This window comes from Brienomyrus brachyistius, chromosome 20, assembly GCF_023856365.1.
Source record: "Brienomyrus brachyistius isolate T26 chromosome 20, BBRACH_0.4, whole genome shotgun sequence".
Taxonomy (NCBI): Eukaryota; Metazoa; Chordata; class Actinopteri; order Osteoglossiformes; family Mormyridae; genus Brienomyrus; species Brienomyrus brachyistius.
In genome coordinates, this window is record NC_064552.1 from 2,616,756 (window position 1) to 2,632,335 (window position 15,580).

General features: G+C 54.5%; 1 protein-coding gene across 1 annotated transcript; it reads right to left on the reverse strand.

Moving 5' to 3' along the window:
* Nucleotides 1-423: 423 nt before the first annotated feature.
* LOC125715327 (leucine zipper putative tumor suppressor 2 homolog) lies at nt 424-13,922 on the reverse strand. Its single transcript, XM_048986662.1, has 5 exons — nt 13,766-13,922; nt 4,663-5,163; nt 3,986-4,564; nt 3,629-3,898; nt 424-3,355 (listed from the first exon to the last, which is right to left on the reverse strand). The coding sequence occupies exons 2-5, from the start codon at nt 5,134-5,136 to the stop codon at nt 2,621-2,623; spliced, it is 2,058 nt and encodes a 685-aa protein (XP_048842619.1). The 5' UTR covers nt 5,137-5,163; nt 13,766-13,922; the 3' UTR covers nt 424-2,620.
* Nucleotides 13,923-15,580: the final 1,658 nt, after the last annotated feature.

A 15,580-nucleotide genomic window follows, 5' to 3' on the forward strand; every position in this document is an offset into this window, starting at 1 on the left:
CTCTACAGACACAGTAGTGATGGCGCTACACTCACAGTAAAGATGGCTCTACAGACACAGTAGTGATGGCTCTGCACTCACAGTAAAGATGGCTCTACAGATACAGTAGTGATGGCTCTGCACTCACAGTAAAGATTGCTCTACAGACACAGTAGTGATGGCTCTACACTCAGTAAAGATGGCTGCATATACTCACCTACAAAGAGCAAGATGGTGCAAGCGAAAAGAGAATTTTCCCCTCGGGGATCAATGAAGACTAATCATCATAAAGATGACTCTGCGGATACAGTCAAGCAGAGACAGACATGGACAGGGAATGTGTCCTACATGCATGTCCAAAATACCCACACATAGCTGAATACAAAAAACGTGTCACCCGCTAATCCTAGGCTGTAAAAATAACCGCAGGAATCACCAGAAATATTCATTTTCCTTAGGTTTTTTTATTATTAAAAACAGTTTTTACAAGATATTTACAGCATGAAAATTATACATAGGATGACTAGCGTACATAAATGTTGGATTAAAAAGTGGAGAAAACAGCACATGGAGTGGCACACAGGAAGGGGTGAGACACGCAAAAAACAAAAACAAACGAGAATGGAGCAGCGAAGGTCTGGTGGTGCTTTGGTCTAATCAGAGTGCCTAGTCTCCTGGAACAGGTATAGTGTGCCTGCATAGAGCCCTACACTATGTCACCATGCATGAGTCACTGGTTTGGAAAATGTACAAGGAGGGCAGGCATGCTGGCCCAGGGGTCGCCCCCACCCCACTGTCCTCACATCCTGAGACGTCCCGGCTGGAGGACAACAGCTGAACCCTGGGTAAATGCCGTCCAAATCTGGACAGTGACCGGCGAATCCGCAGCCTCCCCCATCCGCTCCCTCCAGCTGTCAGCTCTTCCTACTATTGTCAGTCTTCCTGTCCTCCCGGGGGGGTCGAGTGGCGAGTAAACAGCGCCGACGTGGAGACAGCCCCCACAGGTGTTTCGAGTTAAGTGTTCACCCTTCATCCTCCGCCGCCTTTGTGGAGGAATGGGTCAGGTTTCGCGTCGGTGAGGGAATCGCTTCATGCACTCATTACGGCAGCCGGGGATTTTATTTCCGCTTAAGCTCTGAACCTTTCTCACGGAGTGAAACTTTTCCTGGAGAGACTCACTTGTGCGACTGCTAACTCAGACTTTTTTTTTTTTTAACGTTTCCAAAAATACTCTTCTGCTGGCATTTATCTTCCAAAAAATATACAGCATTATATAAAAGGATAATATATGTTTCCACTGAAGAAAGTTCATCGGTTTGCACTTAATGAGTTGAAATTCAAACTACTTTGTGTGTTAAGACGGCAACTTTCTCCAGAGTCACAAGGTCGTACGGAGCCAGCGATGGGAGAGCCGGGATTCGGCAAACGGGCGCGGACCCGTGTCCTCGCCATCCCGCACCTGCGCTCTGCCCCTGAACAGCCGTCGCTATGCTACTGCTAAACTAGCCAGTTAGTTGGGTGCACTAGTGTAACCCGAAGCCAGGCACGGAGCTCGCGTGATAGCTGTTTATGATCTGAATAATCTATGTAATTATGTATCGTTTACCCGTCTCACTCGGGTGTCCCGTCCCCAGGCGCATGCTAATGCCTTCGCTTAACGAAAGAGAAACCCCGCCTCACCAGGAGTGTTATCGGACACCGTCCCGCTAAAAGCAAGGAAGATCGATGGGGGTCTATAAAGCGAGGCTTTTATGATGATGCAGTTTTGGGGGGGTCGTTCCCATGGAACGCCTCACTCGCGCCGATAGACGCCTGTCCCCCTGGGGATGTCTGGGATGGGGTGGGGCGTGTCCCGTGTCCCATTTTTTGCCGCGAGTCGGCAACACACCACGTGCAAAGTGAGTCTGAGAGAAGTGAGATCAAAGCGCCCATCACATCGGACCACCTGCAACATGGGCCCAGCGGGCTGGGTGAGGCGTCCCCGACGTGACCCGCATGTTCAGGTTCCCCCACACACCCTGAGCATGGTTACCGAGCACCACTTCCCTCTGAAAGGCTCTGTGTCCTGCCTGAGGACGTGTCCCCACTTTGGCCAAACAGCACCTTCGTGGACTAGTGCATTTTCGAACGTAACCGTGTCACTAACCAGAAATCTACTTGCGCAAGCGGCATTGCCCATGTTCTTGGTGCATTCCTGAGCCGTCTGACACCCTGACGACGCGAAAGTCCAACCAGCCCCAAGGGGGACACCTCAGCGAAGCTGACCTCAGCGAGGCAGACACCCCGCGGGGTGTCAGCTGACCCACAGCCCTGGCCCTGGTCTGCCTAGTGAGACCCTCGCACCTGGCTTAGTGGCACTTGCAAGCCCAGCTCTCTACTTTGCTCTGCTGCCACTTTATGCCATGTCAGGTATTGGGAGCAAGTGATATTCAACCCTGACGAGCTGCAGTAATTAAATAAATAACCCCCTGCCTGGAATATGCGTCCCTGGATACTGCCCGATTGCTTTATTGCCATGTGTGTAGTGTGTTTCTGTGCTTTAATACATGTCATTGACGTGAAACAATAGAAGGATCTTATGGTCCAGGTGCTCCGGGACGCCTCTGGAAGAAGCCGCCAGGAGAGTTCTGGAGGGCCCGGCCTAGATCTCAGTGGCGGCGATCTCCTCAAAGTGGATCTTGCCGACGGCTGCATGTTCCAGCTGCCGGCTCTCCAGTGCCAGGCTGAGCTCCCGCATGACGCGCTCCAACTCACGGTTGCGCCGGTACATCTGCACGTAGTTCTGCTGCAGCTGCTCCTGGTAGCGGATCACCTTCTCCTTCTCCTCTTGCCACACGCGCCGTTCGCCCTCGAAGGTGCTCAGCTGCTCCTCGCCCCGCCGCCGCTCCAGCATGAGCTCCGCCCGCAGCCGCTCCACCTGCTGCCGTAGCGCCTGCGTGCCACCGCCCGCCCCGCAGCCCTGCCGCTGCGCCTTCACCTCATCACTCTCGCAGGTCAGCAGCCGCTCATCTGCCTCATGGTGGGTGGGGCTAAGCACTGGGGCCCGCCCAGGAGGTGGGCTGGTGGCTCTGCATTGGCCAAGGGCCTCACGGAGGCGTACCGTCTCCTCCTCCAGCCGACTGGCTTTCTCACGCAGGAGCTCCGCCTCACTCTTGCGCCGCTGCAGCTCGTTTTCGCACACCTCCAGCTCGAGAGTGCGAGCACGGGCAGCGGCGCGGGCCTCCTGAGCGCGCGCCTCGCCCGCCTGCAGCTCTGCCCGGGCCTCGCGCAGCTGCGCCTTCAGTGTGACGATCTCGCCAGTGCGCTGTGCCAGGTCTGCCTGCAGGTCCTTCAGCTGCTGCTTCAGGAGTGAGATCTCGCCCGTCTTCTGACACACCTGTCCGGGGCAATATGGAGAGAGGGGCGGAGCATCACCATTAGAGAAGCTGAAGCCACACCCACTAAAACCTGCCACCCGGATAATATCCGGATCAACAAGAATGAACAGGAAAATCCAGCCTGTTTTTGAGAAGATGGTAGCAGCCCATGCCGAATACTATAAGACACTGTAGCAAGTAGTCAAAGTCAGCCACATTTCTAACCATAGTGTAGTGTTTGCCCTTCCCCTCAAAAACAGTCTTTGGGCCATCCCATTTCCCCCCCCGCTCACCTCCCACTTGGTCTCCTCCAGTCGTGGGCCCAGCTGCGTCTGCTGCCGCTGGATTGAGGCGCAGCGGCTCTCCAGTAGTTCGTGCTCCTGCAGCAGCTGCCCAAAGTCCTCCTGCAGCTTTTTCTTCTCCTGCTGCAGCTGGTAGACCTGCAGCTGCAGCACCTGCTGGGCACGCTGGGCGCGTTGCGACGCCTGGCGCATCCGGCTGGCGCAGCTCTGCCGCAGCTCCTCCAGCTCCTGCTCGCAGCGCTTCTGCTTCTCCTCATACACCTGCAGGGGGTGAGGGGTCAGGGGTCAGCACGCTGGCAGTGGAGACACTCTCCCTCGCCATCTGCATTAGTGTTAGGGCACCTCCACCTGACAGATGGCCGCCTCGTTCTCGTCCAGGTTCTCCCGCAGCTGCTGCAGCTCCAGCTCCCTCTCGCGCAGCTTGTCCTCTAGGTCGCGGACCACACCCTCGTAGCCTTCGGCGGGCACTGGCGAGCGCACCCCGCTGGAGCTGCCGTCGGAGAGTGGCCGGCACCGTCCTCCCATAGAACCTGTACTTTTGCTGGACGAGGAACGCCCACTGTCCGAGGTGGAGTGGCCAGGGGCAGCCCGGACTGGCTCTGGGGGGCCCACAGAGGGCTCCCCCACCCCCAGCCCGTAGCCCGTGCTGCTGTAGGTGGGCAGACTGGACAGGGAGTTACGGCCCGAATCGGATGTGGCGCAGGATTGGCTGCCCCCCCCGCCGCCACCGCCACGGCCCCCACTGTAGGAGCCGCGCTTCTCGCCACAACCTGGCGAGCCACTGGACACCGGCAGGAGAAGGTTAAGGCTGCCCTGGCTCTCTGAAAGGGTGCCCCCTGGCCGAGGGGAAAGGTACTGCACCGAGTTCCGGTTCTTGGGCAACACAGGCTTGAAGGCTGTGGGCCGGATCACCGTCTTCTCCATGTTCTGGAAGAGAAACCACAGATACTCATATGATTCTTAGACATTCCACTGGTATATGGGGGGGGCAGGGAAGTCTGGACTGGGTTGTGAGGGGGTCTTACCTTCTCTAGCTTCCCCGAAACAGGGACAAGCTTGGGAGGGGGCCCCCCTATGTTCCCGTTGAGGACCCGCACCTCTCTTGCATCCTCAGCATCACTGATGGGGCTACCCGTCGACACAAGGTTGTCGTTCCAGTCACCGACAAAGTCCTCGTTCAGGTAGGCGTAGCTGGAGTTGTCACTGGTGGCGGGGGGGGGCTGCCTCCTGCCAGGGGGGGGTGGGTCGTGGCCCACCAGGTGCTCCGTTGAGCTGCCCCCACGGAAGCAGCCAGTGCCAGGCGTGGGCTTGCGAACCCGAGCCCCAAGGTCGCCGGCCCGGGAGTGGCGCTCCTGGTATGAACGGCCCGCGATGAGACTGCTGACTGAGCCCATGGCACCAGCAGGGGGTGACGGTGGGGGCGGGGACGAGGGACACTGGGCGCTGATGGCGGAGTTGCAGGGGTCACTGGAGACAGGCAGGGCCTGGACCAGAGCCATGGTGGCCGTGTGAGGAGTCCACACGCTCTGTGGGGAGGGAGGCAGGGGCAGAGACTCTGTCAGAGTCACAGTGGGATACAGTGTCTGTCAGTGTGCTGGTGACTCTCACTCAATGTGAAAGACAGAGTCACTTTCAGAGTTAGTGAGTCTTAAATGACTCACTGCCCCAGCTGGAAGTAAGGGGGTGGCTTGCTGGTTTGCTCAAAGCCACCACAACATCTGCAACACGTGCACAGTGGGTCTCAGGGACAACCTGCAGTTTCTGATTCACTGGACCTTCACTGTCATCATCACTGCGCGTGACCATCAGCACCACCTGCATTACGATCATCATCGTCATCAACATCATCATCGTCATCAACATCATCGCCATCATTATCGGGATCGCCGTACCAGCATCACCATCATTATCGGGATCGCCGTATCAACATCACCATCATTATCGGGATTGCCGTACCAGTATCACCATCATTATCGGGATCGCCGTACCAGCATCGCCATCATTATCGGGATCGCCGTACCAGCATCGCCATCATTATCGGGATCGCCGTACCATCATCGCCATCATTATCGGGATCGCCGTACCATCATCGCCATCATTATCGGGATCGCCGTACCAGCATCGCAATAATTATCGGGATCGCCGTACCATCATCGCCATCATTGTTACTATTGTATCATCATCATCATCACCACACTGCAGATATTAGTTACTTAAACAAGGAGCATTTCACACCATTGCTCTAGATCTCCCAGGATGTCATTAAGGTCTGTGAGCTGCTTCTCCTGCTCCATCACGAAGGGAAACTCCAATGAGGAGCTTTAAAAGCACCCAGACAGCGTCATTCTCATGAAACCTTTGCTTATTCTCTGCCGTCAGTCATCCGGCAAACCTGCTGAGGCGGGAGGCTCCTGGGAACCACGGGTGGGGGGCGGCTGGGTTATTAAGCTCCCTGACACCCGGCCGTGCCTCTGCGTGGGCCCCTGACATAACGGATTAGCCCCCCCAATCCTGGTCACACCCCCATCCCTCCACGCCACCTTCCCAAAGCGCACCACAAAGCCATGCGCCAGCTTCAGAAGACAAACTCAGCCCTCCCAGCCCCGGTCCTTCCCAGCGTGACCTTGTGACCCGACCAAAACCCGACTGGTGAGCTTCTGTGGGGCAGACCCCCCCCCGTTCCAGACCTCCAAATCCTTTGACTCTCCTCCAGCCTTGAGAAGGAGCCCCTTGTCCACCTCGTCCTGCTGCTATTTACACCAGGCAGCCACTCTCGGCACCCGCCCCTCCCCCACCTTGGACACAGGACGAATTACAGCGCCAGCCGTTCCATGTGTTGTCGATGGGAGGTGGATTTCATCCGGATTTGAACGGAGAGCACTGCAGGTTCTGGGGATGCAATGCCTAAATTGCGATACAAATAAAGGGGTCAGCTGCCAAACTTCTTGGGGAGGGGGTCTCCACAGGAGTCTCCATGAGACACACAGGGCTCACGGCAATGCCTCCGAGCTGTCCCCCATCGGTCTGCCAGGCTCCAGCGGATCCAGGGTTTGTCTGAAAGCTTGGACGGCATTCCAGGTCTACCAAGGCACTTATGAGTTAAGCACGGGGGGAGTCTGAGCTTTAGGAAACACAAGACAGAAGATACTGTTCGCTCACCTTTGGAGAACCGGCACTAGTCACAGCGGGCCAAACAGCCGACCGTCCCACCAAGCTCTGGGGGAAAACCGTCCTGCAACGGGGCTCCCAGCCGCGGGGGGTAACCGATGCTACCATGACAACAGGTGCCACGACAACACTTCTGAATCAGGACAGAGTCCGAGGGGAGGAGGAAATGCAGCTGCGGCTGGGGGGGGGGCATGATGACGATTCATACTGCGGATGGTGAGTCAGGCCTTTGCAGAGGGAACCGCCTCACCCCGCCGGCGCCCCCCTGGCCACCTCGAAAACATCACCTTCCTGACTCTGGGGGTGCCTGGGGTGGCCTGCTGTCCCACTTTGGAACTGGACTAACTGGGCCCCAGCAGCCTTAAACAGGTACAGCTGGGCAGAATGGTGGGGCAGCTCATGTCTGGTTTCGTCTGCTGTGAGGCGGAGGGACAGAAGGACACTGATTCAGTACAGCCGAGGCTGCTAAGGCCTCAGGGCCAGCTGTTACTTATCTGTAATGCATTAAAGGGAAAGGCTGCTCGGACATGGAGAGAGAGGGGCTCTGTGGTGCTTAGGCTGCGCTGGGCTGTGCTGTACTCTGCTGTGCTGTACTCTGCTGTGCTGTACTCTGCTGTGCTGTGCCGTACTTCGTTAGCTTTCCTGTGCTGTACTAGGATGGCTGTCCTGTGCTGGCTGAGCTGTAAGGGGCTGTGCTGCGATGATCTGGGCTTAAAGGGGTCACTAATGAAATCACTGCCACACTGCATCAGTGATCCTCAGGAATGTGAGCAAGAAAGTCAGGGGCAGGCCACCTCCTGATACAGCAGTGTGCACTGCCTAACACAGCACACAAAGGCAAACACACACACACACACAAACACTCTGCTGATAGCAGCAGGGCAGGACTCCAGACATCAATACCTTTTTGTCTCCGAAACCCCAAAATTCACCAGTCAGAACGTGCATGTGTGTGGTGCGTGTGTGTGGTGCGTGTGTGTGTGGTGCGTGTGTGTAAGCATGTCGGTGCATGTGTGCGAACGTGTGTATGTGTGTGGGTGCGTGTGTGTATGTGTGTGCGTACATGTGTATGTGTGTGCGTACGTGTGTATGTGTGTGTGTATGTGTGTCTGTGTGTGTCTGTGTGTGTGTCTGTGTGTATGTCTGTGTGTGTGTGTGTGTGTATGTGTGTGTGTGTGTGTGTGTATATGTGTGTGTGTATGTGGGTCTGCGTGACTTGGCTACACCCGCGGCTCAGGTTACCCAGTTCCATTGTAGATGCACATCAGCAAGAGGCCTGCAGCTTAATGCGTAATTATCTCTCAGCTCGCTGATTAACCTTTGCTTGGAGGTGCGTCCCGATGGGGGTGCTTTAGGAACCATGACATTACCGATTCACACATGGGAGGCAGGTAGGGGACAGAGAGCTGTAGAAGTGTCAGAAACTCAGGAGAGCTCCTGGGGGGCCGGGGTGATGATGCGAGCACCGGAGCAGGGTGATGATGCAAGTGCCAATGGGCTCGGTGACCAAAAGGACACCATCACTTCCTGAAATCTGGCAATTAACGGGGGGCTAATGAGGGGATTAACTAGGGGATTAGCAAGGAGGTTAATGAGCGGAGTTTGGGTAGAGCGGATGTTTAAAGCACACATCCCCTGGTGTCTGGGATGCACCCCCAGCCCACCCCAACTCCTTGTGGGGGGGCTGCTGACCGATCCCAGCCTGTGCAGCACATTCCTATCTGCTTTTTTTCTCTTTCATTCCTTCCAAACCACATTGGTGATTCCCGCGCCTCAGGCCAGCTGGGCGCCACCGACCAGATCACAGTTGAACGGGCAATAGCACTGTATCTCAGTGGCAGTTTTCCTCACACACAGCGTGTGACGTGGATGTTATAAATTCATTTCAGTTCCCCACCCCCAGGAGAGTGGCTCAGACTGATTGGCGACGGGCGCATCAGCTCAGACAGCGTCCATGTCGGGCATGAGTATTACCAGCAGCAGAGCCCGACAGAGTCAGTGCAAGTTACGGGGGGGGGGGGGGGGCAAGCCGCCAAGCTACTGGGCAACGGCACTCAGATAATCCCCGATTGCAGCTGATCAAGGCCCTTCTACACGCCCCCAGAACAGAAGTATGTGTGGCAGAAAGAGAGGTGTGTGTGAGTGTATTTCTAAGTCTGTGTGTCTGTATGTTTGTGTGTGTGTGTGTGTGTGTGTGTGTGTTTGTATGTGTCTGTATCTTTATATGCGTGTGTCTGTATGTTTATATGCATGTGTGTGCGTGTCTGAATAAACGGTGACTTCAGGCCCCCTAATGGTTCCTCTGAGTAAGGCCCCACTTATCATCTCACTCACTTTTAATTTCCTATGTTTGACTGTGAAAGACAGAGAGACAGAGTGAGAGAGATGAGGGGCAGATGGGGGTGGGCAGCCCGTTACTCTTGCATCTTCCCATGTCCAGAAGGTATCTGGAAGTATACAAATGTGTGTCAGTGTGTGTGATTGATATCACGTGACTGGGTGGCAGTAAAAACTCCCCCAGACTCGCTAAGAGGGAGGCAGACGACCTCATTTCAGCCGCCATCACGGTACCCTTGTAGAGATGTTCCTGTACAAAGTGACCGCAGCGTGATGCCGGGTTGGCTCTGGCCATTTCAGCCATGCTGTTCCTGATGATCCAAAACCCCCGGCCCACCCCCATTCCCAACACCCTCGCCAAGCAGCCTATTTTAAAGAAAAGGGAGAGGCAGAAGAATGGCAGAAAGGACCATGGAGGAAAGAGGGTTTAAATGAGAACCAGGCGGAAAACAAAGCAGGACATCGCCATGACGATGCCTGACCAGCGCGCTTTACGAGCCACTCACTGCACTTTCGTGTCGGCCCATGTTTGGGCCGTTGCCATGGCATCTGAGGCCTACACCTCACTGGTAGGAGGGGAGCCTTTGTGTGGGAGAAAGTTCCAGGCTGGCTGAGTTGGGGGAAGGGGGGGGTGACTCCTTAGCATCTCAAAGCATCTGGTCTCCATTAATCCCAGAGTGGAGCTGGAGTCGAGGCCTCTGGACGGGATCACGCACAGATAAGTGCACTCTGGACAAGACATGAGGGGGAGGGGCCAGCGGCCCCTATCCCTCCATATCTGGGACACCCCTTATATTTGGTGGGGCCATGGGTGTAGGGGGGTATTCCTCCCAGTTGATATCAGAATAAGTGCCTGCTATGGCATCTGCTGGATTCTCATTGGCCATTGGACAAAGAAAATACCTACAGGAAGTTCAGGAGAGATCAGCATCCAAGATAGACAACCACAAACAGGTGTACGGGAGGGATCAGCATCAAAGTAACACAACCATACATGCGTACAGGAAGGATCACCATGAAAGATACACAACCACACAGAGGTACAGGAGGGATCAGCATCAAAGGTACACCACTAGACACAGGGGTACAAGAAGGATCAGCATCAAAGATATATAGACACACACAGGGATATGGGGGGATCAGCATCAAAGATACACAACCACACACAGGGGTACAGGAGAGATCAGCATCAAAGATACACAACCACATACAGGAGTACAGGAGACATCAGCATCAAAGATACACAACCACACACAGGGGTACAGGAGAGATCAGCATCAAAGATACACAACCACACACAGGGGTACAGGAGAGATCAGCATCAAAGATACACAACCACATACAGGGGTACAGGAGAGATCAGCATCAAAGATACTCAGCCACACGGAGGGGTACAGGAGAGATCAGCATCAATGATACACAACCACACACAGGGGTATAGGAGAGACCAGCATCAAAGATTCACAACCACACACAGAGGTTACAGGAGAGATCAGCATCAAAGATACACAACCACACACAGGTGTACGGGAGGGACCAGGGGTAGAGAAGAGATCAGTCTGCATCACAGACATGCAAACACAATTGCTGGTTGCTAAAAAGCCAGAAACAGCTCTGGTCCAACCCAAGCATTCATATGCACCTCCATTTACTTTATTACTATGTTTAAATGCAACACAGACACACTCAACCACAGTACCTCATGTGACTCATAGGTCTCTGTTTAACTCTAATTTACACAAAGTCAGGAACCAGAGATCGAATCGTCAGGGACAGCAGCAATCGGCGATTCTGCTGGAAGGCAGAACCACTCATCAACATACCGTCTGCGGTGCAGTGAGTTACACGCACACGTTTTACACAAACAGAGCTTTTTGATGGACGGCAGCGCATCAGGGAATATGTAAAGGACCCTTCACTCTTCAGGTTATTTTTTCTCTCCCTTGAAAGAAATCTGCGCAAATGTAAACCTTTACTGGTCGTTTACGCAACGCAAACACAGAAATGCCAGTGAGTCAGGGAGCAGCCGGTGATACATCAAGCTTTTTCCAGGGCCTGCCCAGGCCTGAGAAAGATGCTTTCACATGACATGCGTGAGAAACAAACAAACATGCAGGAAGGCCCCCTTTCTAACATGTTAAAATAAGCAGAGTCACGCTAACAGGGTGACGATGGAGAAAATTCATCTGCGACCTTCATAACGAGCTGACATGCAGCACCGCATCTTCACGAACTAAACATAAACACGCATAAACACTTTAGTCAGCATCCAGAACTGGAAGCTGTGTGTTTTATTTTTATATTACTTTGTGGGGACCAAATGTCCCCCCCCCCCCCCCACAATGTAATAAAAACCTGTTATTTTATTGTTGTGGGGACCAAGATCTGTGAATGCAATAAAAAAACTGAAAATGCCAAAAAGTCTCGTATTTTGATCGTTTACTTATGGTTAAGGTTGGGGCTGGGTGGGGGTTACGGTCGTCAGGTTGGGATTAGGGTTATGTCCATAGAAATGAATGAAGTTCTCCCCACAATTACAAACCTGCGTGTGTGTGTGTGTGTGTATGTATGTGACCCTGCTGAATTTGCGATATCTTTGGTAGCAATGAGAAAGTGAGAAGCAAGACACTGGGAGTTGGTGGACTGAGCTAGACTCAGGGCAAGGCTGACTCGCTTAGGTTCTAAGTTACTAACAGTCCCAGGCTTCAGCTGACGCTAGGCCACAGGGTAGCATCCTGATGGGATGAGAATCAGGTAGCAGGAACAGGAAGCTAAGGTCAAAGGGAAGCGTAGTGACCGTCCAGGATGGTTTACAGATACAGAACACAGGAAGACTATCAGGGTGGGTGGGGTGTCATAGAAACCGGCGACTGCAGGGGATGCACTCCAAACAAGTGGGGGGGGGGGGTGATTTCCTCATGAAAACGGTGGAGAAAGTGGCTCATGCACAGACCAGAGTCACTACACCTCACAGAGTCACAGAGTCAGGCAGTGAGGCGACGGGGGCCTGGGATCACACTCACAAACACACAGATGGACGGAGGGCGGCCTCAGCCACAGACACCGTAACACCTGAACCATTTCATAAACCGGCTGGCCGCGCCGCGCCCGGCCCTGAGCTATAAATACTGGGCGGGGTGGAGGGGCTAAAAGGCAGGCAGTTGGCATGGCCAAGGGCCACAGCCCAGTGCCACACAGGCAGGGTGTGTGCAAGCTGTGAGCACATTTGTAAAACGCCCCCCACACTGGGATGGGTCTGGGTTCTACTTGAATTGGTCGATTTTGTTTTGTCCTTTCACTCCATCTCTGATCCGTTCTCTAGCATCGTCGTGACAAAGCAGGGTGGCCATGGGGGGGTTAATGCTGTGGTCGGGCCCCGTGGCCCTGTCTGCTCACACCAGAGCCCCTCCCGTCCCAACTCTGATGTCCTGAGAAGGTGGATCTAGTCCTATGGCCACGGGGGCCCCATCGTGAGCTTTTTGCCATTATGTGAGTCACCAGCATCAACAGAGTAACAGTAATCACAGACACCGGGAAACTGACACAAAGCAACTGACGCAGCATCCAACATACGATGACTGACACACAAGAACTGGCACAGTGACCGACACAAAGCAACTGACACGCAGTGTCACACAGTGACTCGTGCAAAGCAACGGACTCACAGCAACTCGACAGCAAATCACACACAGCGACTGACACAGTGACTGACACAGTAGCCGATACAGTGACTGATACAGTGAAGCCCAGAAAACACACCAATCATGAACCAGGGAAACAACACAGATGTGCTCACAGAGGCGCTCACAGACCATTATTTGGAGATCAGCTGTGAGCCCAGTGATGTGCAGGTCTCCCTGAAAAGCCGAGTGGAAAATATGAAGAGCAGGGAGCTGATGAGGGAACCCTGCGGCCAGGCAGCCGGCGGGTACAACGGCGCCGCTGTCTGGCTGCTGGGGACACCGCACTGCTCAGGCTGCTCGTCCTCTGTGAGTGGAGGAAGGTCCCCTCACGTGCCTCTTCAGGACCCTCCTCCCCGCCTAAAACCCCGGCTGTGAACGTCCCCACTTTCATCTGGCCACACAGTCACCCCCCCTTCACCTCCCCCCAGCGTTTGGGGCAGAGTGGGTGCTGTCGCCCAACTTGCATTCCAGGAACCTTTCCTGCCCCCCCCATAGCCATAGCTGGTCTGTGTGTTTTGGTTTCCTCTGCCGGACGACAGCCTCACTCGCGCGTCGCCCCCAGGCCCACAGCTGTGCCCCCATCCCTCTCCTACCCCCCCCCGCTCCATGGCATTCCACAACTAACTTCAGAGTTAAGCTTTGAGGGGGAAATGAGGAGCGTCAACAAGAGCTGCACTTTAAAAAAGAGCTGAGAATGCACCCCCCTCCCCCGTACCCCCCCCAGCCCGCCTGCCTGCTTGCCTGGGGGTCTTTTTTCACTTTTCTGTTCACAGTACGAGTTGAAACCGGATCTCTTCCCGTTCATGTGAGCCAGCCGCTCTCCGCTGCCCCCACGCAAGCAGACCTGCACACACAGACCCACATACACCGACCCACGTACGCAGACCCGCAGACCTGCACTTGCACACGAGCTTCCTCTGCCTTCCCGGAGCTCACCTACCCAAGCCCGTCGCCTGCATCGCTGCCTCTCCGTCCGGCTGCCCACTCCGAGTGTGCGCCTCCCTCTCCGCTCCGAGTATGTACCTCCCTCTCTCTGCTCTTTGTCTGTGAGTCTCAGCAGGCACCTCCAGAGCTGCTGGCTGACAGTTTGAATGAGAACACCCCCCCCCACTGTCTGCTCCAGCCTGGCCCCTCCTCCCCTCCGCCCCATTCTCTCTCTCACATTCACCCCCCGCCTTTTTTGCAATCCCTCCTCGTGATTCAGTACTCTGCCCCTTTCTGTTCCTCCCTCACTTCATTTCTATCTGTCACTCTCTTCCTCTTTCTTTTCCTCCCTCTCTTCCCTTCTTCCTTACTCTCTGCCACTCTCCTCCTCTTTCTGTTCCTCCCTCTGTTCCCTTCTTCCTTACTCTCTATCACTTTCTTCCTCTTTCTTTTCCTCCCTCTCTTCCCTTCTTCCTTACTCTCCATGTCACCCTCCTCCTCTTTCTGTTCCTCCTTCTCTCTTCCCTTCTTTCTCAGTCCCTCTCTCCCGCTTTTGGTTTGTTTCTCTATCTCTTTTCCCTCTTTATACTCTCCCTCCATCAGGGAAAGTTTTTCCAGCTCCTGATCCGGTTCGAGTCACTAGGTCCAGCAGGCTGAGCACAGACACACACACACACCCATACACACACACAAACGCACATGCATGCTCACACTCTGGAGTCAGAAAACCTGCCGGCAATCTGTTGGGGGGGTCGTAAGATGCAGCTGATTGTCGCCCTATAACTTTTCCTATCTGCCTTTTGATGGGGGCCCTCTGCCCTCCCCCATCGACCGGGATTGAGGCCATGACGTTATGTTTTATTTGTTGGTGAGCTGAAGACTGACAGGATGCCTTTTGTACAGCGTGTAAATGTGATGAGCTGACCGGCCATCGCAGAGGGCTTTCCCTGTAAAAAGAGCACCTTTATCCCCGGTACATTACAGATAACCGCAGTGTCACTTGCCCGGTGACGGCAGTGTCCACCGTGGCCAAGAAATTAGCTTCCTTCACTTGTTATTGAGCTTTTCAAACAAAGTTGCTGCATTCTCCAGCGGCCAAACACCCACCCAGCGAGCCACCCCCTACGCTCTCCACAATCAAAGCGGGGTGGGGGCAGAGCCTCACTCAAAGGGCTTTTCCTTTTCAGAGCAGAAAAATAATAACCTCCCCGCATGGGGGGGGCAGCTCTCTCTAATCCACCGGAATAGAGTAATTTAATTATCTGGCCCCAGCTTCTGCCCAGCAAACTTTGAGCTCCTGATGTTCTTTCGGCGCTGTGGTCAGGCTGGACGGTCCCCACAAATATATGGATTAAAAATGTGTGTGTGTGCATTTGTGTGTGTGTGTGCATTTGTGTGTGTGTGTGTGTGTGTGTGTGTGCATTTGTGTGTGTGTGTGTGTGTGCATTTGTGTGTGTGTGTGTGTGTGTGTGTGTGTGTGTGTGTGTGTGTGTGTGTGTGTGCGCGCACGTGTGGGCAGTAAAGGTTCTGGAATGTCCCTGGTCCCTGGACACGATGCAGCCCCGCATGAGGAAGTGATGTCACAGTGATGTCTTGGCCTCACAGCTACCTCCACGCGAGACCCAAGCAGCCCTGCCTTTTCCCCCCAGGACAGACAGGCCCCATCGGGGCGTCATCCTCGCTGCAGGGGGCGCAGTCATTAACTTTGGATTATCACAGCTGCCGTCGCTGCCACATCACTTTCACCCCCTACCACACGTATCCTTTTCGGCGTCTTTTTAAAGTGCTGATATTTACAGATTTCTGCCATGCTGGTCAGATGTCAGCGGTG

Bases quoted from the DNA above. Each gene is read 5' to 3' on its own strand.
- LOC125715327 (XM_048986662.1), bottom strand. From the start codon at position 5,136: ATGGCTCTGGTCCAGGCCCTGCCTGTCTCCAGTGACCCCTGCAACTCC. The intron at 3,899-3,985 runs GTGGAGGTGCCC...CACCCCCTGCAG, and splicing joins ACGAGGCGGCCATCTGTCAG to GTGTATGAGGAGAAGCAGAA. The intron at 3,356-3,628 runs GTGAGCGGGGGG...TGCCCCGGACAG, and splicing joins TGGAGGAGACCAAGTGGGAG to GTGTGTCAGAAGACGGGCGA.